Source organism: Xiphias gladius, chromosome 9 (assembly GCF_016859285.1).
Source record: "Xiphias gladius isolate SHS-SW01 ecotype Sanya breed wild chromosome 9, ASM1685928v1, whole genome shotgun sequence".
Taxonomy (NCBI): domain Eukaryota; kingdom Metazoa; phylum Chordata; class Actinopteri; order Istiophoriformes; family Xiphiidae; genus Xiphias; species Xiphias gladius.
This window is the reverse complement of record NC_053408.1, coordinates 21,799,840-21,824,567: the sequence shown is the minus strand read 5'-3', so window position 1 is coordinate 21,824,567 and position 24,728 is coordinate 21,799,840. Positions and strand designations below refer to the sequence as shown.

The 24,728-nt window shown below is 39.7% G+C and overlaps 1 protein-coding gene across 6 annotated transcripts; it reads left to right on the top strand.

Moving 5' to 3' along the window:
* Window positions 1–5,810: 5,810 nt before the first annotated feature.
* On the top strand, window positions 5,811–23,803 carry csnk1db (casein kinase 1, delta b). Of its 6 annotated transcripts, none has more exons than XM_040134839.1 (10): window positions 5,812–6,431; window positions 12,995–13,105; window positions 13,889–14,037; window positions 15,103–15,331; window positions 15,484–15,654; window positions 15,787–15,935; window positions 17,084–17,252; window positions 17,824–17,963; window positions 18,466–18,531; window positions 23,488–23,803. In XM_040134839.1, exons 1-9 carry the CDS (start codon window positions 6,356–6,358, stop codon window positions 18,514–18,516), a joined length of 1,245 nt encoding a protein of 414 aa, XP_039990773.1. In that variant the 5' UTR covers window positions 5,812–6,355; the 3' UTR covers window positions 18,517–18,531; window positions 23,488–23,803. The 6 variants fall into 6 exon arrangements, with proteins under 6 accessions (XP_039990769.1, XP_039990773.1, XP_039990775.1 ...); XM_040134841.1 differs by having other exon boundaries at window positions 18,461–18,531; XM_040134836.1 differs by lacking the exon at window positions 23,488–23,803 and adding an exon at window positions 20,035–20,147.
* The last annotated feature ends 925 nt before the right edge of the window (window positions 23,804–24,728 follow it).

The window sequence follows — 24,728 nt, the reverse complement described above, 5'->3', positions numbered from 1 at the left end:
GTGGACAACCTGCTCTATCTCCTGAGCCACAGCCGCCCCAAGGAAACTCAGCATTTGCTGATGTCCATGGGTTAAAGTCTACGCTTCAATCACATCTTGACGGCTTCATTTTGACGGCGAGCCTTCCCAGTAACTTTTGGTACCTCACATTAAGTTTTGCCTTCCCTCTGATCGAGATGCTGAGCTGTATTATGATATGTATTACGTGGATTATGCTGTCACTGCAATTGTGGCTGTAGCCATGGCTGTGCTATTGCTGTTATGAGTCCCATTAGTTTCTAAAGGGTGTAATAGTAACCACATGCAGGGGTTGTATCTGTGCAGTGAACTGACATGGTTGTGCTGGCTGAACGTTGTATTGAAGCTACTCTATTCCTGAACTCCTGTGGTGTATTGGTAACATGTGTCACACCTAATAGAAGCACTGTCAGAATGTGGTAAAAACAAATTGATTAATTGAAGTATGGAAGTCAGTACCTGGTTCACAATTATTTTTAAATAATTGTTGTTTTCTTTTTTTTTTGTTGGTTTACAATTTCACACCAACACCCTATTTGCCACACCTGAAAATTGTAGTGGAAACATTGTACAGTACATTAAAGTTGAATTGGTCTTTAACTGTGAATGATCTTGCTTTTCTCTGTTTAGCTCAGTTAAGATAAACATGGATATAGGCTGGCCACCAGACAGTAAGAGCCTGCAGATTCCTGGGTCTGGAGGAATACATGGTCATCGCCAAATCTGTTGATTTAGCACTGGAGTCCATGGGAGACTATGTAAGAACACCGGGTAAGTGGGGCTGGAAGATGACACACTCAACATGCCTCTCTTTCTGAAAGTAATAGTAAGCTTTCTAGATTGGATACTATGATGTTGGTCTTTTTTACTCCACAGTTGTTCTTGAGGAGGGTCTTTCCGAAGCTAAATCAAGTGTGGCAATAAGGCTGGTCAGTTCTGTCATGTGTGCTACCTGTGATTACCTGTTAGCATGAAATACATTCATTTCTTGTATATGAACTGCAGAAGTAGTGCACTTGCAACAGTCAATGAGTTTACTTTAGTGTAAGTATGTCGTACGGAACTGGGACATACGGTACATACATTACTTCCATCGGACAAATATCATATAGCAGATATATTCAGAGAGGCTTTTGGGTCTGCCAGAATGTAATCGCTGGGGGTAAATATAGAGGTTGTGTTGTCTATTTCAAACAACCACTTACTGTAGCTTCAAAAAGGTGGCAGTAGCAAAACAAAACAGTTTTCTAATTAAAAAAATATTGGTTCATGATTTGTTTATATGGGATCAACAAACACCTAAAACTCAAACCATAATTTCTTTATCTGTCTTTTATCACAAATGAAACTCCATTTGGAAGCGTGTTATTTGTTGTTAAGAACTGCTATTAATTGTTCACCACGGGAAGGTGAACTAAGGGAGGCTGTGGGTAACTGTGACCTCACTATGTTGACGCGAGCGCCATCTCCGGGCCAACTTGCCCAACTTCAGTTCTTCCTTCAGTCCATGAGGAGGAACCACAGAGAGACTGAAAAATAAATGTACTGTGTACATCTGTGTGTGAGATCCGTGTTTTCTTCCTATTGAGGGAGCTCCCCCACTTTAGTGATTCTACCAACAACCTGTCAAATGTGTCTTTTGCTGATTTCTACTGTTCATTAGAGCACAGTCCCAGCATCTGGAGAATCGAATGCACTGGCACTTGAAAGAATTAACTATGCAATTGGTTAGTGATTTAATTTAAATTTACCATAATGTTCTTTAACAAAGAGTACGGTAATTAATAAAAACTGACATAAAGGTCAAAAATGATATATTATGCAGAGAGAAATGCAGCTTATTTTAGGATATAAAGATGAAAATCAGCTGCACAATCACACATCCTGCCACGACTCTTATGGGAATGCATAAAAACAAATATTCCAGTTTCTATTTTTGCTTTTAAAACAACATTTATTCACTGATTTTGTCAAGATATGAATGCTTTTTAATATAGAATATTGTCTCTTAGCCCAACTAAATTTATATACTGACTAAACTTAAAAGTGGACTTTCCTTAAGGCAACAAGCCACTAACTGTATTTATTGAGATCTGGTTTTGAGGAATAACAAAAATTGTTGATCTGTATAGTGCTGACAGTTGGCCTCAAAAATGGTGCTGTGTTTACACTGTAATGTTCTGTGAAACCAATCAGTAACACTAATGCTAGTAGATATGACTGTTTTGTTCATTTGGAATTTTATAATTAGTGTATTATCACCATTACTTCATTAAATTCAGATCACCCTTTACTAATCATTGTTATCATGCTATAGGATTTTATCTATTATACTTATTTGCCTATATTCTAATTGCAGTTAGATACAATAACAACGTTCAGCAAACTACCATTGGGGATTATCAAAAACGACCATCCCAGGAACATTAAGACAACTTTCCTGAATTACCGTGGCATGTTCACTACAGGGGACAGCGAACGTTCCTACACCCTTCAGGGAACGTTCTCCAAACTTAAAATTGTCTGCTGGGTAATTGATATGATCTCCCTGGTCCTTCAGATGTGGTGGAAACACAAGTGGGAAAGCACAACAGGGACTTTTAGTTCCAAGAAAGTTCCTGGGAAGTGTTCCTCTGGTTCCGAACTCACAGGAAAAGCACTTCATCGGAGAATTTCCTGTAGGACTGTTAGCAGTTCACTGCACTATTTCCAAACATCCACTAGATGTCACCGTTAGTTTGAAGTCAAACTGCTAAAGACCCCCCTCAAGATGAAGGTCTTCCTGCTCTCAAGACTGTCATAATCATAGCATCGGCTCTTTGATTAATCCAGACTCAGCTGGTAAATCTCTGTTCCTGTTATCTTCATCTATGAAATCAATTATCCTGCACACTCTGTACATATGGCTGTTTGTAGACATGTTATGATATGAACGTTTGTACGTTGTATGTGAATGCTGTAAAATCACTTTTACGTATACCCATGTTCCCTTAAAAATTGTATATACTTGATATATGATATACGATATATTTATATATCTAGACAATTTCATGCTGCATGCTGTAAATATGTTCGATTCATTTTTGTTTTTGTCCATCAAGTGCTACAGTATTTTTATCCATGTCTCACTGATACATTTGTTGTTATTATGAGTGGTTATTCACTTTATGTAAACAAGATCAGGATTTTGATGGTTGTGCTCAAGTGGGAGAATTGAAGACAAGCTAGCAAAATGGCAAATGTGAAAGGCAAAGAGCAATTCATATAAAATCTATATCACTGAATTATTTTTCATTCATGACCTTGGTGCTCATGATTTTGCGATGTCACCACGTGCCCTATAGTAACAGTCTGTAGTTTGTTTCCACAAACTGATGTTTAATCATTTACAGCTATAGATGAGGTATAATCTCTGATAGAAGCTCTCAGTACTTAGGGTCCCCTTTTAGGAGCCCAGATTTTTGACCATAAGGACGAGTTTGTTTTTCTGTTAACTCTCTCTGGATGTAATGTGGCAGCTAAAAGAGTTGGACAACTGAGCCTGGAGGCTTCTTCTCTGCTCGGCACTGGATCAGAATGCACATCATTTTGGTACGGGTAAGATTCTCAGCAGCTTCATAAGGTGTACTCGATGTGTTCTGTAGTAAGACATGTCCATTTTTAGATATTATTTTGATGTGGAGGTAGAGAGCGGTAACCCTCTAATAATAGGATTACACCTCCTCAGATCTGGCAACTCCCCAACCAGCCGAGAGTATACTTTGCCCTAAAGTGTGCTTTATGTTCACTGTTAAAATGCAAAGTTACTGGAAGGTCTGCGCGCATTTGCTCCTGGATCAGTCTTTACTCAAAGCCTCCAAATTAAGCCAATTCTGATTCTGTTCTTACATCTGAAAAATGTACTGTATGGTCTGTATGTTTTGGACTGTGTGAGGAACCTAGACCACATCAGTTTGTCAGTAGATAAATAGATAATAGTCAATAGAATATACATTTCAAATGATATAAAAGTTAAACATTCTTGCCCATTATTCATAATTACTTTCATTTTGCCATTGTGTTATCAAACTCTTGTTAATTCCTATGTATTACATGGCTAAATGCTGTATTTTTGTAATGCGCAGAACACTGTTTATCTAAAATAATATCTTTCTGACGAAGTGCAAATAGTATTTTCACCAAAAAGTGAGAAGCTGACCATCAGAAACTTTATTCCTGATGTTGCATCATCTCTAATACCGTAAACACTATGAGGTTGTCTTTAACTGTGAAGTCATAGTCATTCCTGCAGGACGTGAATGCAGCCTTCAGACTCCATGCAGAGCATTGGTCTACACGTGTGAGCCAGTTATCCAATCTGCAGAACAACAGGTCTGCCATGTGAGCTGCCTAAGCTCTACGCTGACTGGCCCACAGGCGACCAATGAGAAAAAAATCTGTGTGGCCGGTCCGTATGCAGCCAATCAGAAAAATCTCAACTCAGATCAGTGGATGTGGCTACAGAGCTGGAGCGGAACTAACTTGCATATGAAATGTCTACTGTATCTATCTATCTATTGCTTCCTCTCTGGCTTTATATGCTAATACGAACAGAATTAAGCAAATAAGAAGGAAATGACAAGGTGTTGGTACTTTCTACCTGATGGATGTAAAAATTAAGCCGCCTAATAACACATCTATTTAATCATTTTTCACACTGAATGAATAATATAAAGTCTATCATAATTGGTAGCCACTCCTTTTATTTCCTGGAAATATATTGTGTAAGTGAGTTTGGTATACATCTGATACTATATACTCCTAGTTCATTGGCTAAATTTCTGACAATAAGGGCGTGACTCCAACTGTTCCCTTTCTTCTCTATAACAGAGATGTATCTTCTCTATAACAGAGATGTTGTCTCGAAAAAACTGGAACTTGTTCTGGGTCAAAATACATTCATACGGATGGGGCACAGGGGGGATTAGGTAACCACAATGTCATATTCATATTAGAGAACAGTTTGTTGAAACATATATGTCCATTTACAGAACAAAAGGAACCCAACACACTCGTTGCTGTTCTAATCTGAGAACAAGCCGTGGTCCAAACATCCACGTGCATGCTGTTGGACCCGGACACGTTTCATTCTTGTTTGTTGAATTAGCCCTACATGGAATAGCAGTCAACAGGTCAGTAATCACTCATGTGAGGCCACGTGTTTTTCTGGGAGTATTTATGTATATGTTGCCATATTGTGCATGACACAGTATAGCTAATCATTTCTACTTATAAATAAATAAACAGTGGACCATAAAGAGTTATTAATGTTATCGTTAGACTTGGTCTCTTCATGTTGGGTTTTGCTTTGATAAGCCTGTCAGTTTGCGTTTCTTAATGTTTTCTTGTTTTATTCCTCCCAGTGAACTAAATTTACATATGATTATGCACGGATGATTAAAGAGTCGGTCAAATTAAACTTTGCTTGGGTTGTCCTCAAGTATGGGTACTTGGTAATCATGTTTTAACATGAATTCAGTGGTATTTTACTGCTAATGCCAACAGCCTCAATGGGCGTAACGCAATTTTAAAACATTTCACCAAGCAGATGGGTTCTATGTGACACCTTGTTACGTAGTAGTCTAATGCACAGTGGCCCAAATCCTCTTGAACAATGTGAATTGTGTGGTCATAAGACAACTACCAGGTGACCTAATGAATAAAACGTTTAAGTGTTTTCTCAATAGTCATGTAACTAAAGGGTTAAACCGCACTATCTGGATTATCTGAGTTTTCCACCTGCGTGTAACTCTATGTAAATTACTTAGCCAGATTTCCTAAACGGCAGAGTTTGGGCTTGTCATAGATTTCCATACACTTCACGGTGTTTTCTTTCCAGGTTTGCTTGTTGTTGCTAGGGGAAGTGACGTCGGCAGCGAACGGTGGCTTTTACAGTGGAGGCGAGAACCCGACAGTGGAGTGAAACTGCGCACGAACAAGGGGGAAAGTCTTATCAGCAAGATCCGTCTCCATCCTTATGTTTTGGCCAATAATGACCCCCCGCATACGGAGAACATAAACTACGCGTCTCGCACTACCGGATGATACCGATATTATAACTCTCCGTTCCTCAGAAAGACAAAAAAGGGATGGTGAAATTTGGATCGTTACAGAAGGAACTGGGATTCTGGGGGGAAGGGGATTGTGAATTGAGGGGGTCGTGAACCGGGAAAAAGAAGGTGGAATATTTGCCGAGGTATCGTAAACAAAAGGTTAGAAACTGAGCGTTTAGGATAAGCAACGTTAGTTAACCAAGTTACAAACGAAGCAAGAAACGTAACGTTGATTAATAGCGAAAATGGAGCTAAGAGTGGGAAACCGCTACAGATTGGGCAGAAAAATCGGAAGTGGATCTTTTGGGGATATCTATTTAGGTGAGTAAAATGTATCTCCATCATGCTCGTACGTTCACTAACCAGATGTGTTCACGTTGGTACCGTACCTGTATAAGCAATCCGTGAGAATATTTCCTAGTCCCGAGATACATTAGATTAACGCTACGCTCCTCTCAGGTTAGTTTTTACGTCACATTTGGAGGTAGCTCGGACTTCTCCTTACCTCTGTCTTGCTAAGTCAACTACTGTAAGCTGTGTGGAAATGATAAAACGAGGCGGTGTGAGTGGAAATACCGAATAAAAGACCGATTATTGGCCTTGCAAGACAGCTAGCGTGTTTCAGTGACTTTATGGTACATAAAATCAGTGACAACGCCAAACTACTGGAGGTCTAGATTTTCTTCTTTTAATAAACATACAGTTCTTTGCCAGTAGCCCCTCCCCCAGTATTTTGGATAGTATTACTGTTCACGAACTGCAACACTTGTACCAATTTGCTTGTCATTAGTGAGACTACCTAAGTGGGGATATTCTTGTTATGCCACCACAACGTGGCTTTTTCTCTCAACAGCTACACAGTCATCCACCTATAGTAATAATGACGAACTACTGGTATGTCTGATAATGGTAAGGATATCTGAGGTGCAGCTCAAACATTACGTTACTCTTCAGCCTAAGCTAAAGTGAATTTCACTAACTCATAATGAAATTTAGGTCACCATCCTTAATCCTGTACATCCCAGTTTAGAGCTATTAAACTATTAATCTCACATAAGTGATATTCTTCAAAGTTTAACTGGGATGTTCTGACAACTGTTACTTTCCTCTTGTCATTTTCTTCAACTCTTGGCTTCTGTAGACTCATCGCTTTTTGCACACTGTAAGATACAGTTCGCTCTGCCATTTTCAAATATCAGAATGATACCGGCAGATTGTCTCTGACAAAGCATACATGTAGAAAAACATACACAGCAACACGTGGAGCACATTTGCCAGGCGAGAGCCGAGAGTTTCATTTTGCTATTCTCAGAATTAATAAAATGTGATGGTTGTCATTTTTGCCCAGACCTATGGCGTGATGACTGGAAACCACAACCCATCCTACCATCCCTTTCAGTTTTCCAGTGTTTCTTCTTTTAGATTCTATTACCCGTTTCAGAAATGACATGGATTTCCTGTTGAGTAGTCATGTGAATGTGTTTGTGATGATGCAGAGACTGGGCACACTGGTTTTTCCAGTTGATGAAGGCATCAGTTGGCTTTCGGGGAAAATAGCCTTTGATATGCAGGCTTAGGAAATTTCTCAGGAAAGAATTATTTACAAGAGTCGGTTTAATCTTGGCAAGACATGATGTAGGAGGAGTTGATTTCTCTAATGCCTTGTCATAGAGCCTGTAGTATGGCGTCTGGATGTTGACGTGACCTTTCAGTTCTTTACCAAAGCCTGAATTTGGACATGATTTATGAAATTGCTGTAGTGTAACTGAGCCAAGAACTTGGGATCTGACCTCTAAGACTACTGAGTCTGGCACAGTAAATGCACTGAGCAGTTACTGGTACACAGCTCTGATATGTTTGCACAACAGTGACCACTGTAAACAGAACTGTTAGTAAACGAAAGTGACAGGACATTTTTGCTACAGACTGTAAGCTTTAAACTGTTTTTATAGGGATAAATCTCAGACATCTACTGTAACTGGGTGATTTTGTGATTGTGCCCTCTAGTGGGTTGCCACTGTAGACAGCCAGATTGGATGTCTGTATGCTTTGAGTCGCGCCAACTCTTCTCTGTGGCCAGAGGCATGGTAAGCTGGACCAGACAGCGAGCCAACAAGGCTCCAGGTGTTTTTCTACAAAAAACATTATTAGTGGCCAGCAAGAGGAGAGGATGACTTAGCTGACTTGTAACCTAGATTTAGCTCAGTGCAAACCAAGTTCAACCTGTGTAGCACAGCGCTAGGTTTCAAGTTGGGACATATGAAGAATGAACTGAGACTGAGACCCAAGACTGTCAAGGAGACGTCCACGTTTTTTTTTTCATATGGAATTGATTAATCTTGGATTTATCAATGAAGATGTTTTTGCACAGAGGAATGGAAGTAAAAAAATTACCTTCTTTATGGTAAGACAGCCCAGTCTGACTGTACATTCATGTTTATGGCTGGTTTGTTACAAACATTCGGCAGTGTATATGATCAATGATAGATGATATCAGGTTCTGTATAACTGTAAGATGATTTCAGTGTGAGGCGATCAATCATAATTAAGGTTGGTATTTGGCACCGCATCAGCTTTGGATGGATGGATCACTGGTGTTTACATGTTATTGGTTCTGATTTGTTGTTTCCCCATGAGTGAAAATTTAGCTAATTTTACTTTTAGCCCAGCCCTGATACAACTTTGTACATTGCGGTCAAATATGTGCAAGTTATTTGTGCTGCAAAACAGCAGGAATTTCATCGGGTGCTCCTGCTTTCTGCTGGGAGCTTATGGCGGGCAGCTGCATAACATCTTAAATGCAACAGTTAACTATAGTTTTACATTAATAAAATAATAATTTGTTCAACCCACTAGTATTTCTGGTGCTGACCAACAAGGGTAGCAATGTTTAGTGGACTATTCGTGCACAGCCCTATATATATGTTTTTGTGTGTGTGTGTGTGTGTATTCTGCCTGCCATTTGCCATTCTTTTTGTAGGTCACTTGATGTCATCCTACGGTTGCTGGGTGACATTCGAATGAGTTGAGGGTCATCCTGGTCAGTGGAGAGTAGATTTTGCCCTCTGCCGGTCTGTAGCTTTGTTGTCCCCAATGTCTGCTGCTTGACCTTGTTCTTATGATCCTCCATCTTAGAAATTTTATGATGGAAGCAACCTGACGCTCACTGTATCCCTCTGCCAGTAAAGCCAGAATTGAATCCTTCTTTTCCTCAATCAAAACTTTTCTTTTGGCATGGTCAATAGTTATTTTTTGATTCCAATTAGTTTTGAGGTACTGCTAGCACTGTTTTTGCCATCCAGCTGGTCCTGTTGCAAGGGGATAGTGATGACCACAGCAGTGGTTTTTATACTTTTCCTCGTTAAATAAGATTTGGTTCAGGTGATCATCTAATCAGTACCTCATTATGTAGAATGAGGTGTGCTTGTGTTGGAATTCAACAGACACTGAAATGGAATGGCTGTCATACATGTAGAGATGCTGATTTCAGAAAAATTTGCAGTGGTCTCTTAATTTTTCCCAGAGCTGTATATATCTATCTATATTGAAATATCTACATATATATCTATAGATATACACACACACACACATATATAAACATATATGTGTGTGTGTGTGTATATGTGCGTGTGTGTGTACGTGTGTGTGTACCTTCGTGCGTACCTACGTGCGTGTGTGTACATATGTATAAATACGTGTGTGTGTGTGTGTATACGCACGCGTATACGTGTGTATACGCACGCGCGTATGTATATGTGTGTATACGTACGCCTGTATACGTACGCGTGTATACTTATGTATATACACACACACATATACACACACACATATACATATATGTGTGTATGTATGTATATATGTATGTGTATGTATATATGTGTATACATGTGTGTATATATGTATGTATGTATATATGTGTATGTATGTATATACGTATATGTATGTATGTATATACGTATGTGTGTGTATATGTATATATATGTGTGTATGTGTACATATATGTATGCATGTATACTGTGCATGTATATATATATATATGTGCGTATACGTATACGTGTGTGTATACGTATGTACGTGTGTGTATACGTGTGTGTATACGTGTGTGTATACGTGTGTGTATACGTCTACGTGTGTATACATATGCGTGTGTATGCGTGTGTATACATATGCGTGTGTATACATATGCGTGTGTATACATATGTGTGTGTATACATATGTGTGTGTATACGTATACGTGTGTATACATATGTGTGTGTATACGTATACGTGTGTATACGTATACGTGTGTGTATACGTGTGTGTATACATATGTGTGTGTATACATATGTGTGTGTATACATATGTGTGTGTATACATATGTGTGTGTATCTGTGTGTATATATGTGTGTATGTGTGTATATACGTGTGTATATATGTGTGTATACGTGTGTATATGTGTGTGTATACGTATACGTGTGTGTATACGTGTGTATACGTATACGTGTGTGTATACGTGTGTATACGTATACGTGTGTGTATACATGTGTGTGTATACGTGTGTGTGTGTATGTGTGCGTGTATATATATATGTGTGTATATGTGTATGTATATATATGTATGTATGTGTGTGTATGTATATATGTATATGTATATATGTTTATATATATATATGTTTGTGTGTGTGTGTGTGCGTGTGTCTGTGTTGTGTGTTTATGTGTGTGTGCGTGTGTCTGTGTTGTGTGTTTATGTGTTGTGTGTTTATGTGTGTGTGTTTATGTGTGTTTATGTGTGTGTGTTTATATATATTCATATGTATGTGTGTATGAATGTATATATATTCATATGTATGTGTGTATGAATGTATATATATTCATATGTATGTGTGTATGTATGTATATATATATGTATGTATGTGTGTGTATGTGTATATATGTTTTTATATATATGTGTGTGTGTGTCTGTGTTGTGTGTTTATGTACGTATACATATGTATGTATGTATACATGTGTATATATGTCTGTGTATGTATATATGTCTGTGTATGTATATGTGTGTGTGTGTATGTATATATGTGTATGTATATGTGTGTGTGTGTATGTATATATGTGTATGTATATGTGTGTGTGTGTATGTATATATGTGTATGTATATGTGTGTGTGTGTGTGTGTATATGTATATATGTGTATATATATGTGTGTGTGTGTGTATATGTGTATATGTATATATGTGTATATATATGTGTGTGTGTATATGTGTATGTATATATGTGTGTATATATGTGTGTATATATATGTGTATGTGTGTATATATATATATGTGTGTGTATGTGTATATATGTGTGTGTGTATGTGTATATGTGTATATATGCACAAATATAAAAGAGGACAGATTCTGGTACAAGCTACATAAGTAATTAAAGCTGCTAATAATATTATTAATTGAAAAATAATGCAAATGTTAATAAATCAAATTGCACTGATTCTTTTTAGTGCTTGCACATCCACAAGACTGTCATGGGCTTATTTGAGATACACACATTTTGGCCATAAGCTAACATTTGTATAGCACCATATAACGCAGAAAAAACTGAACAAAATACAAATTATGTGCCAACCCAAATAGAGTACAGGCGTTGGCCAGGTTACCCCTATTTAAATCGCCTAGCCCCACAGCACCACTTGTCAGAGAGGATTTTCCACTGAATAAAACAACTTGTTAAATGCTTGAATAGTGAAGATTAAATTGTTGTCAGTCACTTTGTGCGGTGTTTGAGATTGAAGAGAGGTTTTAGAAATTCAAAAAAGTTAACTAATAAAGCAGACATGGGCAACATACATGATAGGACCCTGAAGTGTCAACAGTCTGATGGAATTAATACATTAGTGTTGTTGTAATGGAAAACTTTGGTTTCTCAAACCTGTGAAGGATGCTGCAGTTCTCCAAACACAAAAGCTGTTTTAAGGCTTACTATAATTATTTTTCTTTTCTTTTTTAACAATTAATCTGTCCATCTATAAATACTATGAAATGGTAGCAAATAGTGAAAAGTGAAGCGTTTGGCATTGTAACTTGATGAACAACTAAATCAATTAATCAAACATTAATTAGTGATTCTGTCCATAGAAACTGCCTGAACATTCAGTGCCAACTTTCGGCACTTGTTCGCTTGCCAGGTTAACATGTATACTTAATGGGCTGTGTTTCAGTCACTATTTCATACTTGTTTCCGTTGTCTGACAAGAGAAACAGACAAACATCTAAATGAGAACAGCTTTATTGGGAATTCGGCCGTATTAAATTGCTGTATATGTGAGCACAGAGACTATGAGAGAGCCAAACAGATGAAGGGCAGTCCACCCACATATTAGGTTTTGACCTAGTCTTGTCAGATCATTTTCAGTCATCTGATAATTTAGCAAATAATTTCAACACTGATATACACTCAGTTGCCAATAATTATACCTTTTTATCAAGGTTATAATTTCATTTTTTGTTGAAAATGTTTTAGAGCGGTGTTGATTAAATTTAATAATCATTCTGGTAGGTGTAGGTTCTGTGACTCTTCTTAGTACTGCTCCCTGTTATGATACCTACCACAGATTTTTTTTCTCTAAACTTTGTATTTTGCATCAGTGCAGTCTTTCATAGTAACAGTCACACAATTGCCTTTTCATGTGGTCATTTTAAAGCTGGGCCTTATTTAACATAATGGTCTTTTCTACTGGTGTGAAACCAGACATGTATGGTTCCCAACGAAAGCCAGGATAGACTTGGCCTCCATTGCCTATGGGGCAGGGATGGGCCAGGACACGTTCCATCATGGTCACCTATTTCTCAGGGTCTTTTTTGTAATTTGGGTAAACAGTTCCTTTAACCATGTGTATTACCATTTGTTCTTTTCCAGGCACAGATATTTCAGTGGGTGAGGAGGTTGCAATTAAGTTGGAATGCGTGAAGACCAAACACCCACAGCTCCACATCGAGAGCAAGATCTACAAGATGATGCAAGGAGGAGGTGATATATCAGCTCACATGCTGAATCCTCATTTCTCATTGGACTTATGTTCTCCATTCCCTCACCATACCCCCTCTTTCTCTCTTTCTCTCACTCTGTCCGTAGGATTTATTTACTCTTTTCATTCTTAGTTACATGATCTTTTGTTCTTGCCCCCACCTTATCTGCTTTCTTGCAGTCTTCCTCATCGTTGATTTACTCCTCTCGCTTCCATCCACCTCTGTCTCTCCCATGTCAATGTGATGCGTACATGACTTCAGCAGCTAGTCATTGACAAGTCACCAAACAACACTGAGGGAAGGGCTGAATACAACATTGAATCAGCTCACAGCTTTCAATTTACTGGGATTCTGAATCCGCACCTGCGGGTGAAGGCACATACAGTAACTGGGTAAACTTTGTAGGAACTGTAGCCCCTTTTCTACATAATTCCGCTATTTAAGGCAACCAGATTTAATTGGACTTAATTAATATACATTTCCATACGTAGTGGAATGGAATGTTGGCTCAGTTGTTAGCACTGTGACCTTATAGCACAGCATGTTTGCCCCCTGCCCCCTTGCCCCTTGAATAGAAGGAGTGGGACAGAAAATAGTAATAGTGCAGACTGCAGAGAATGTGCTGTCACTGAAGTTGCAACCCATGAAGATCATCAGATGCTTGGTATCTATGGCTTTTTTGCCTTTGGCCTCATCTTTAGCAGATGAAACACACGAAGTGTTCGGTAGACTACATTTTTGTATTCTTACCATTGTAATTGCATTTACTCCCATGTCTCGGCAGTGGGCATTCCAACAATAAAGTGGTGTGGAGCAGAAGGTGACTACAATGTGATGGTGATGGAGCTGCTGGGCCCCAGCCTGGAAGATCTCTTCAACTTTTGCTCTCGCAAGTTCAGCCTCAAGACAGTCTTGCTGCTTGCTGATCAAATGGTGAGATTGCCTACTCACTTCCCTACGCATTCTTTATCTTCTGACCACTGGCCGCGCACATCCCACATCGTCCTTTCAGATTGTATCACACTTTATACCACTAATCTAGAGCAGCTTAAAATTAAAGCAGAAGGGGCTTCAGTAGCCCCTTTTATACAGCCAGGGCGGGAATGTAAGGCCTTTAGTCCGCCTTGCCGTTCTTTATAAAAGGTACAAACACGGAATGTGGGGGCATTGTTGTTCCAGCAATAAGCCGGCAGTGGAGGTAGTCACGGAGCTGGATCGACATCTGTGTAAGGGGGAGAGACAGCATGGTGGGTCAGACACCGACGCAGTTCTGTTACACGTCAAGCCTCTAATGCTGTAACACTGCCATTCGATCTAAAAACACCCAGTGAAGCAGTTCTTTGCCGGCTTTGTTTTGTTCAGTGTAAACAAACAAAGCTGGCATAATTAGGGGTCTTCTTAACAGCAATATAGAGGAATCTAATGCTGATATGGATGTATCACTGAGACATATGCGTAGTTCACTTGCAACTAGAATTTTTAGATAATTTTCTGTTTGTGTTGCATCAGTTTTGCAAAGAAAAATTTTAACGTCAACTCTAACTATATACAGGTGAATGTGATAGAAGCCTTTTCCATTATTGAGATTTTCCCACAATAAGTGAATCCTAGAATATATTGCAGGGGGTATCCTGCTTTAAGATGTTTGTTGGAAGAGGACATCATTTTATTGTGTTGTTATCTAAATACTAAAACCTTTAACACTGGATTTTTTGAAAATAAAAGAACTGAAACTTGTATAGTTCTGAATTAAAACAAAGAGAAGAAAAAACTTCATAGAATATCTAGACTCATTATAAGGAATTTAATATAACATTTTATAGGCCAATTGTTTGAACTGATTAACATCATGGTCATCAAGTTTAGTCAATCAACTCATCGATCTGCTCTCATCCAGAGTTGAATGTGCTGTTGTTGCACCGCGGCTTGGCTAATGCCCTCATGTTAACATGGTGTAGTGACCTAATTTGTTTGTTTGTTTGTTATTCTCCACTACAGATCAGTCGCATTGAGTACATTCACTCCAAGAACTTCATCCACAGAGATGTGAAGCCTGATAACTTCCTAATGGGACTGGGCAAAAAGGGCAACCTGGTCTACATTATCGACTTTGGCCTGGCTAAAAAATATCGTGACGCTCGCACACACCAGCATATCCCCTACCGCGAGAACAAGAACCTGACTGGCACCGCACGCTACGCCTCGATCAACACACATCTTGGGATTGGTACAATGGGGCTGTTTGACATGAATGCAATACTGTATTTGTTAGATAGCAAATTTCTAGTTCTATTTTTTTTTTATCTGAGTGCGGTTGTGACCAATTTTTCCTCCTTTCCTCATCCTACTTCTTCTGTCTTCGTCTGTCTCCCTCTACAGAGCAGTCGAGGCGCGATGACCTGGAGTCCTTGGGCTACGTTCTCATGTATTTTAATCTGGGCTCACTGCCTTGGCAAGGCCTCAAAGCTGCTACCAAGAGGCAGAAGTATGAACGGATCAGTGAGAAGAAAATGTCCACCCCCATTGAGGTGCTTTGCAAAGGATATCCCTGTGAGTTTCAACTGCTTTTAGGCTTACTTCATTTGAAATTAATCTAAAATGCTTTCATAATTCCATATAGGCCAATATTCAATAACAGTCACTTCCATCAGCTGAGAAACGTATTCTCCCTCTTTGCCACAGCTGAGTTTGCAACCTACTTGAATTTTTGTCGGTCCCTGCGCTTCGATGACAAGCCGGACTACTCGTACCTACGGCAGCTCTTCAGGAACCTGTTTCACAGACAGGGCTTCTCTTATGACTATGTATTTGATTGGAACATGCTTAAGTTTGTGAGTACTGATCATAAGTTCTGATCTGTATGAGGTTGTAACATTAACAACAGTAGCAAAAGGCAAAACTGATATTTTTAGAAAAAAATTATTTTGCCTATATTATGCATTTGAAAATTGTCATGTTGTATTCCTGTCATATTCATTTTCCCGTAACGTTTAGTCTTTGTTATCATGGAAAAAAGCATTTAAGCAGGGTAGACAGTCTGTTGAGTAAACATTCCTCCACACCATAATATAGTGATTTTCATGCCAGACTGATTAGGGGAAAAAAAGATACCAGTTGTAGTTGTGGTCACGAACTTAATCTGAACCTTGTATGTTTTTTGTTTTTTTTAGCCATGCTTGTTAGAAAACTCTAGGGATATCAATTGGTCCACCACTTAGGCCCACACTGAATTATCTTCAAAACTATTTGATGAATTGACATGAACTTTGGTACCGATATTCGTGTTGACCAGTAGATGAATCCTACTTATCTTGGTGATCCCCTGGCTTTTCTTTTTGGTGTCACCAGCAGGTCAAAGTTTTCACTTGTCCTTTAAAAGATCTCAACATCCACTTGATGGATTGGCACAAAATTTGATACAGATGTTAATCGTGTCCAGGCATTGTATCCTATGACTTTGATGATTTCTGATCTGACCTTTTCTGTAGTGCGACTCTGAGGTTTACATTGTGGTTTTTACTGAAATATAACAAGTATTGAATGGATTGCCATGATCTTACATTCATGTCCTCCTGATGATTGATTTGTAACAACTTTGGTGATCCTCTGACTTTTTCTGTAGCACTGTCATAAGGTCAATATAATAATGTGTCTAATACTTTGGCTTATCACCGAATACGCGCAAAACTAAATATAACATTCCAATCAGCCTCAGCTGCACTTTGTGTGTAGTGCCAAGTAGCAAATGTGAGCATGCTAACATGCTAAACTAAGATGGTGAACATGATAAACATTACACCTGCTAAACATCAGCATGTTAATGTTGTCATTGTGAGTACATTACCATGCTAACATACGCATTTAGCTCAAAGGACCACTGTTTCAAATATAAGTATACAGAGCTTTAGCATGGCTGTAGACTCCTATTCTTGTTTTCCCAGGTGTGTTTTTGTTGATTGCTTGATATTGTTGTACACAGGGAGCCAACCGTGCAGCAGAGGAAGCAGAGAGAGAGCGCCGGGACCGGGAGGACAGGCTGAGGCATGGCAGGAACCCAGGGGCCAGAGGAATACCTGCTGTTTCAGGAAGACCAAGAGGAACCCAGGAAGGAGCCCCACCTACCCCGCTAACACCCACCTCACACACAGGTCAGTTCACTCCAGCCTGCCTCAGCACCTCTGGACTCTACATCTGTCAGTAGGTGATCCTGACAAAAATGCTTTAAAACCATCTGTACAGTTTGCGAAGCGTTTAATGATTTTGAGTTTTCAAGGCTAGATTTCAGTGTTTTATAATATGCACTTCCTTCTGACTTTCGGCAGTAAAATTGTGGAAATAAGTTACGTGTGGGGTGTTCAGTCTTTCATGAAGGTAGTAACAAAAACAAGAGGCCACAAATTTCCTGATTTTAGTTATCATTTTGTCCTGTATTCAAATGTAGTCAATACAGATATAAAATTATTATGTAGCTGTTTTTTATGAAAACATTAATCCAGTTTGGCCTATTTTGTTTTTTTGAAAAACATGATGAGATGTGGGAAAAAATGTGTTGGTGTCATTACACAAACTCAGGCGCTTGAATCAAAATCAGTAGGCAGTCCTATTTGTGTGGAATCCTATGCAAATAGGGAAGTATTCATGAATTATATCATCATATCCATTTCCCTCGAAAGTAGCTCATGCTGATGGGGATCTTTGTTTTCGGTCTCTGATCTCCAGCAAACACGTCCCCTCGACAAGTTTCTGGTATGGAGCGTGAACGAAAGGTCAGCATGCGACTGCACCGTGGCGCTCCCGTCAACATGTCATCCTCAGACCTAACAGGACGGCAGGACACCTCCCGCATGTCAACCTCACAGGTACAGGAAAACTCTGAAAAAACATCTGCTTTCATCTTATAGTGTCACCAAACCCTCTAGCATGGACAGAAGGAAGAAACTCTGTACTTAGTATAGCTAATTCCATCTCACCCCAGGCTAGGCTTGCAGTAGAAGCTCTACCCTGAATACACAGGAGGCTTTATAGTAGCCAGTTAGAGGTAGAATTACATTTTAAATTTCATTAGACTTTGTCTTCATGGACATCTTGCATCTCTGATAACTGGAGAGTGATGCTCATGTAGTTTTGTCAGCATGGTTTACAAAAGACTGATTCGTAGTGCTTTACACAGAACCCAGATCCAGAACAGAAAGAGAGTCTCTATATTCAGCTGTTACAGCACATCAACCTCATGTCTCTTGTTAGAGAGAAGGGAAGTGCTGCTTTTCAGCCAGATTTCTCCAGTTGTATGGTTGGTGCAGCATGTGGGTTCTGACTTGACATATTGGGCCTTCTCTCTCCCTTCCCCGAACCTCAGAATAGCATTCCCTACGAGCATCACGCCAAGTAGACGCACGCCACGTCCTTGTGTGACGGCGGCAACAATGGGTGAGTCCTGTCCCTAAAGCACCAGGGATGCATGCATCCTAACTCCAGTTCTACACTTGGCTGCATCTGAGTCTTGTGTTCAGTCCTGATTCCAGCATGTCTCACTTCCAGCCTAGTGTCTGCTATTTCATCTAAGACAAATTGTCTAAATAGAGAAGGGGCACAAGAAGAAAACAAATGGTGGGCATGAGATTAGATCAGCAGCATTAAAAGGTTCATGTCAGTACAAAAGCAATTTTGCCTGGAGTCAGGGGTGAACACCAGAGCAGATGTCAGTCAGTCACCAGTGAGCTGGACATCCAGTTTGTGAATGAGACTTAGCTTGAATGGCCAGTTACTGTTGTCATATTCCACAAAACCATTGCAGCCATTAGATAGTACATCTACTTGGCTGTTAATGATATCATAGCTGTATTTTACAAGCCTAAGTCTCACTGGAAATTCAGATACTGACTATCTTCTGAGCAGGAGAGTGCAGTCCTCTTGAGAACTGGAGTGGAGAATGCATCGCAGTGCATCAGAGCCTAAGAATGTAACTCCCTCATTGCCTACTCAGGGCTGACAATATGCCCCTTTTTAATCAGCTCGACGCCTGTGGCTTGTTGCTTGCAGTGTTGGTTTGATGCCTGAGGCCACATCGATCAGATGACAGGCCTACAGCTATAACACCCAAAGGAATTTTCCTACCTACACCTACACCCGCACCTCCAACCTTGCTTGCAGTCCAGTATTACTTCACCTTCAGATTTCTGCCTGTGTGGTCTTCCACACTAAACACTTGCATGATATGAAGTTACACGTTTGCAACTCAGCATTGAGCTTTCTCATGGCTGTGGCTGAAAGCATGTCATCAGATCAGAAAGGGAGGGCTTTTTGGAGGGGAAAAAAGTTGGTTTCAAAAAAAGTCCGTCTAAAATTATTCAAATCAGTCCATGATTTGTCAAATTCAGAATGCTGAAGCCTCATTCAGGGCTTTTCCAGGAACAACCCGTAACATAAGGTGCAGCCATTGTCACAGGTTCTGCTTTTGTTTCCACTGTACTCCCTCTGCTTTGGGGGTGAGTTTCTCAACCTGAATTTCAGCACTGCCCAGGTGGCACCAAATCAACGTTCCAGCTACATGTGAAGGAATGCAGCTGCTGGTTTGCAAAATGGCAAACAAAACAATTAATAATGCACGACATGTGTTTAGTGAAGCAGTGCAAGGAAGTTTGTTTCAATATACAGAAGTCACAGGACTCATAATATTACAAGCATGTTTTGCTGAAATGTTATTCATTTGTCTGTGTAAACTGTCGATTGTTTGCACAGTGTGGGAAGTGTTGGGAAGTACGCTGAAATACATACACAAATAACTTTTGGGTTGCGTCGGTATTTTCAAATTCACGTAACATTTGCAGTAGTCATCTATATTTTCCACTTAATAACGGGGCAGCACTAACAAATGCTGCATGGCTATCTTTTCTCTTCGAAAAAAAATCTCATTCACTTCCCTATCTTTAGATTCAGGAGCAAATCCAACTGCAGGATGTTGTTTGGGCATGGTGTTGGCATGGAGCAGAGAGAGCTGGAACAGCAGCTGCCAGGGTGTCCTTCGGGTCAGCGACCTGTCCCAAGAGACACACCCAGCTCTGGAGAGCTGGTCAGCATGGAGGGAGCTGGTCTGGTGCCAGTCTCATGTACTGTCTCTGATCTGTTCTGTGAACTTCCTACCATAAGGAATTAAAAAGTCTTCACATGTAAATAAAAGAGAGAATCTGTATTAGCGCCACTATTTCCATTGTTGTCTGTCCCGCAACTACAATGCATTCGGCACACTCAACTACCAAGCAGGGCATAAATATGACGTTTGTAGTGGTGACATGCGCTATACAACAAAACTGAGTACACGCCTGGTCAAGTATCACTAAAATGTTAAGTAATTACAAATCCTGTCCATTTAATACAATTTTATTTGTTTTTAGCAAAAGCCCAAGAAGAATGAAGCCAATTAATTTGAAAAAGAGAAATGTATCACTAAACTATAATGGTCCATATTAAATAACTAAATGCAACAAAAGTCAGTAAACACTTCATTAGTGAGAATCTGTTCTCTTATTTTTTTATGTCCATGTTAATTTTTGGCCAGCCCTATAAACGCAAATGTGAGTGATTGAGTAAGTGATGAAGTTAAACCATTTGTCAGCCGAATGCCATGTGACTGAGAGATGAAGTTACCTTTGGTCAGCCGGCCGAGTGTTGGAGTTTCCCCATTGGCCGTTGCGCTTTCAAAGTGACTTGGCGCAAACAGTTTCTGTTGCGTTATCGGGGCATCGTCAGCTTTCCCTAGAAGACAGTCGCCAGTATTGCCTGCAAGCACAAGGTCAGGCTTTCAATTGGCTTTCAAATGACTGCTGACACAGACTTAAATGAGCTTCTAACTTTGTCTCAGTGATCAATTTACAAGTAATTGAATCACAAAATCACAGCACAGCTATAGTCTTGATTTTTTTTTTTTTAACAACATAGTTATAAAATCAGGATTTTAGCAGCAGATCAGCAGCTTGAAAATGGCTTGGAAGTGACTGCTGCTTGACATGTAGTCTTAATAGGCTGTGTTTCAGTCACAATTTGGTACTTGTTCCGTTGTCTAACAACAGAAACAGAAAAACATCTAAATGAGAACAGTTTAATTTGAAATTCGGCTGCATTAAATTGCTGTATACGTGAACACTGAGACTAGGAGAGAAGCAAACAGATATGGGCGGTCCAGCCATATGCTAGGTTTTGATCTGGTTGTTTTGATGCAGATTCAATCCTCCTGGGCCTGGATGATACCAGTCTTACACAATTTTGGAGAGGTGTTCTGCCACTCTACACATGATTCTTTTGAGCTGTTCTTTGCTAGATGGGTTTTGTTGCTCTACCCTCTTCATTAAAATACTCTAAAAGTGTTCTATTGGATTCAAGTCAGGGGACATACTTGGCAAGGTGAAATTTTTTAACCTTTTTCCTTCTTTCATGTTGGAAAATTCCTCTCCTGCCAATCTTCTTGAGACAGTTAGTCATCTTTTCATTCAGTATTTGAGTATCCAATCATTCAGGTGTTGTACCATCCATAAATGTCATCTCCCCTCCACCTTTTGCACTCATGCAGCCCCGTATCAGCACACTCCCAACTCCATGTTTAACAGTCAGTACTATGGGAGTCACTGTGGTAGTCCTAGCCAGGTCCACACCAAACGTCCTGGACCCCATTTTATCCAAATAAATTCATGTTGGTTTCATCTGACCAAAAACGTGCTGGTAATCTTCATTGGGCCTCTTTTCATGTTCTTCAGCAAAGTGTAATCATGCAGTGATGTGCAGTTTTGTGACAAATGGTTTTCTTCTTGGACACCGTCCAAAAAGCAGAACCTCATGTGATATTCTTCACACCTTCGGGTCAGTCACTAAAACACCAATTTCCAGGGATAATCCTTTTACCAAGTCAGAAGCACTTACCAGTCTGTTTTTTAATACAAAGTTGCATGAATGGGCAAATTGTATGAGGCATAATTTTTCAAGAACGGCCACTAGACCTTCTGTTATTGAAAGTATGGCTCTTCCTATACCTCCCACCTACTGCTGCAAATGTGTTTCAGCTTATGTTAAGCAGCCTCCTGATGCTATTCTAATCTCTCCCATTTTTATGAAGTCTCTAAATCTAGTTTCTTACTTACAACGTTCACGTGGAGCCATGTTACATTAGACACAACCCAGGCCAAAACTGAGGAAGCTTTGGTGTAAACAGGTTTTACAATCTTGTTCACACAGTTAGCCTTGATTGGATTTCACAGGTGTAATAAATCCATTGAAGTGATCCCAGGTAAAGTGACTTTTTAAACTAAACTTTTTTCTGATTAGTTACAGGTGTACTCACTTGTTTTGCATTGAGGTTGTGCTCTGGGGCCTGTAATTTCAATGTAGTCTATCTAAACAGTTTTTCTTAAATTATACACAAGATCAAATACCCTACACTTCAACTTAAAAATAATACAATTCTTGTAAGATGTTAGATTTGAATCATTTTACATTTTAGTGATATTGCATGGGGGTGTACTCAGTTATGTTGTATACTCTATATGTGAAACATTCTGGTTTGTAAAACAAAGTGGAAAACAAGGCAGAACGTAGAACTTAGACCACATGGGTTCTTAAAGGTTCAGGTTAATGTGAATCTCCAGGTTATGAGTGTGTCAGATTCTGTCGTGGTAAAGAGCTTCATCAAATATCTTTGTTTATCTGTCAGTCTTATGGAATGTACTGAAGGTGTTGTTTGTAGAAGCCTCATTGGTTTCTGAGCTGTCGTCTTCGCTGTGCTGCAGTATGAGTGGTTACCCAATCACTGGCTATCTCGCTACATTGTGTTTATCATGCGCCTGCAGCTGCTTCACAGCTCTGACACTAATCATTATACTCCTTGACTGCCTTTACTCATTTTTTTTAATTCTTGCACGTTTCCTGTCTGATGCTTCAAGCCTTTGGAGAGCTTGTTCCCTTCATAACAGCAGTTTTAAAGCTCTTTATTCTATGAAATGGTATGAACTCACTGTCTAATTAGGGTGCCACTGAAATGGAGTTGAAAAATATTGTCCAAAGCCAGAAAATGTTATTAGCACCAATCAGCCATCCCTAGGTACAACCATGCAGCTGTTTCCTCAGTTCAGAAATTGTGCAGTTTTTTGATAACGTAGCTTATTGGTTGAACACGAATATTATTTTTTTGGTGGCTTTGTGGCTTGAGAATGCATTTAGACTGTAGATAAATTAAAGGGCTCTACGTCTGTACATGTGTTTATCCAGAAGCAGTGACAGTACAGGGAAGCTTGCATGTAAAGCTTAAAGCCTCCATTGATGTAGAAATCGTGTAGGGTTGTTGTTGTTGTTGTTGTTTGTTTTTTGACCTTCCTGCTTCCTGTCATGTGTTTCCTCTAGATGATGTCCGGTGCACTGCCTGCTGGTCTCCATCTTCTGGCTCCTCGATGAGCCCCCACAATGCAACCTGGCAGACCAAGCCCTGTTAACTCAGAAGCAATCTGATATACTAATACTACCACCACCACTATTAATTACTGCTACTACAGCTACTATTGGAAGCCAGCTTCTGACTTGGCACAAACTGCTTTGACTGACTGCTCTCAGTACTGTTGCCTCCTTCAGAATCTTGTACACCCTCTCTGTCTCCCTGATTCTTCTCCCATTTCTGTATGTTGGTCTGACCTTTCAAAACATTAAAGCATGTCGGACCTCAGGACTGTTCTGTCCACTTTTTCAGGAGACATTTGCACAACCCCTCGGCACTGCCCCAACCAAAACCACTACCACGAGATTCTGAATGGGCAGGGTTTTGTCCAGGGAAAACATGGTAACCCAACTGTCTTTTCTAGGACACTGACTGATGATACAACAGTTAACGCCAGTGGCTCCTTCTTCTGTGGAAGCGTTCTGTTTTTTTGACCATACATTTCCACTGTCAGTGATTGCTAGCTCATACCTGATCAAACAACAGCTTTTCTCTTTTTTGCAGTAAGGTGTATTAAGCTGAACCAGCAGCTCTTCATTTTATATTTGTATGGGTAGTTTTTGGCGTGTGATGCTTTTCATTGGTATTTGCAGTTTTCATTCCCTCCTCCAGCAACCACTTTTCCTTTTTTTAATAATTACCACCACTGATGGCTCTCTTCAGTAACGCTACAGCCATTTGTATTAAATAAAAAGAAACTACTTCTTTGCATGTTTTAGAGGTAAGCCTTCAGAGTCAGTTGTGGAGGCTTGAGTGCTAATTGAACCATGAACATACCAAAAATACGCTTTGGTATCTCGGTTGCAGGAGGTTGTGTATTCACCCATTAGTTGGCAAGATGTTCTGTCTGTTCACCTCCGGGCTCTGGTGTATTGTCCAATAAGCCCTGTTCCCTTTCTACTGTTATATACATACTGTATAGGGAGCAAGGGTATCATCTGACATATTATTCCAGATGTCTGTTCACTCTGTACAGATAAACATTCATTTTTCTTATATGTATTATTTTGAAGCTGTGAAGTACTTGTAAAATGGATGTGTAAATGATTTCTCATGTTTTGTTTTTCACTGACCTGTAAGGATGGGTCTGAACACAGCTACTACTCTCAGTATGAGAGGTTCAGTGATCCCGCACCAATGTTGCAAACGGCAA

Bases quoted from the DNA above. Each gene is read 5' to 3' on its own strand.
- csnk1db (XM_040134835.1), top strand. From the start codon at position 6,356: ATGGAGCTAAGAGTGGGAAACCGCTACAGATTGGGCAGAAAAATCGGA. The intron at 14,038-15,102 runs GTGAGATTGCCT...TCTCCACTACAG, and splicing joins TGCTGCTTGCTGATCAAATG to ATCAGTCGCATTGAGTACAT. The intron at 17,253-17,823 runs GTCAGTTCACTC...TCTGATCTCCAG, and splicing joins AACACCCACCTCACACACAG to CAAACACGTCCCCTCGACAA.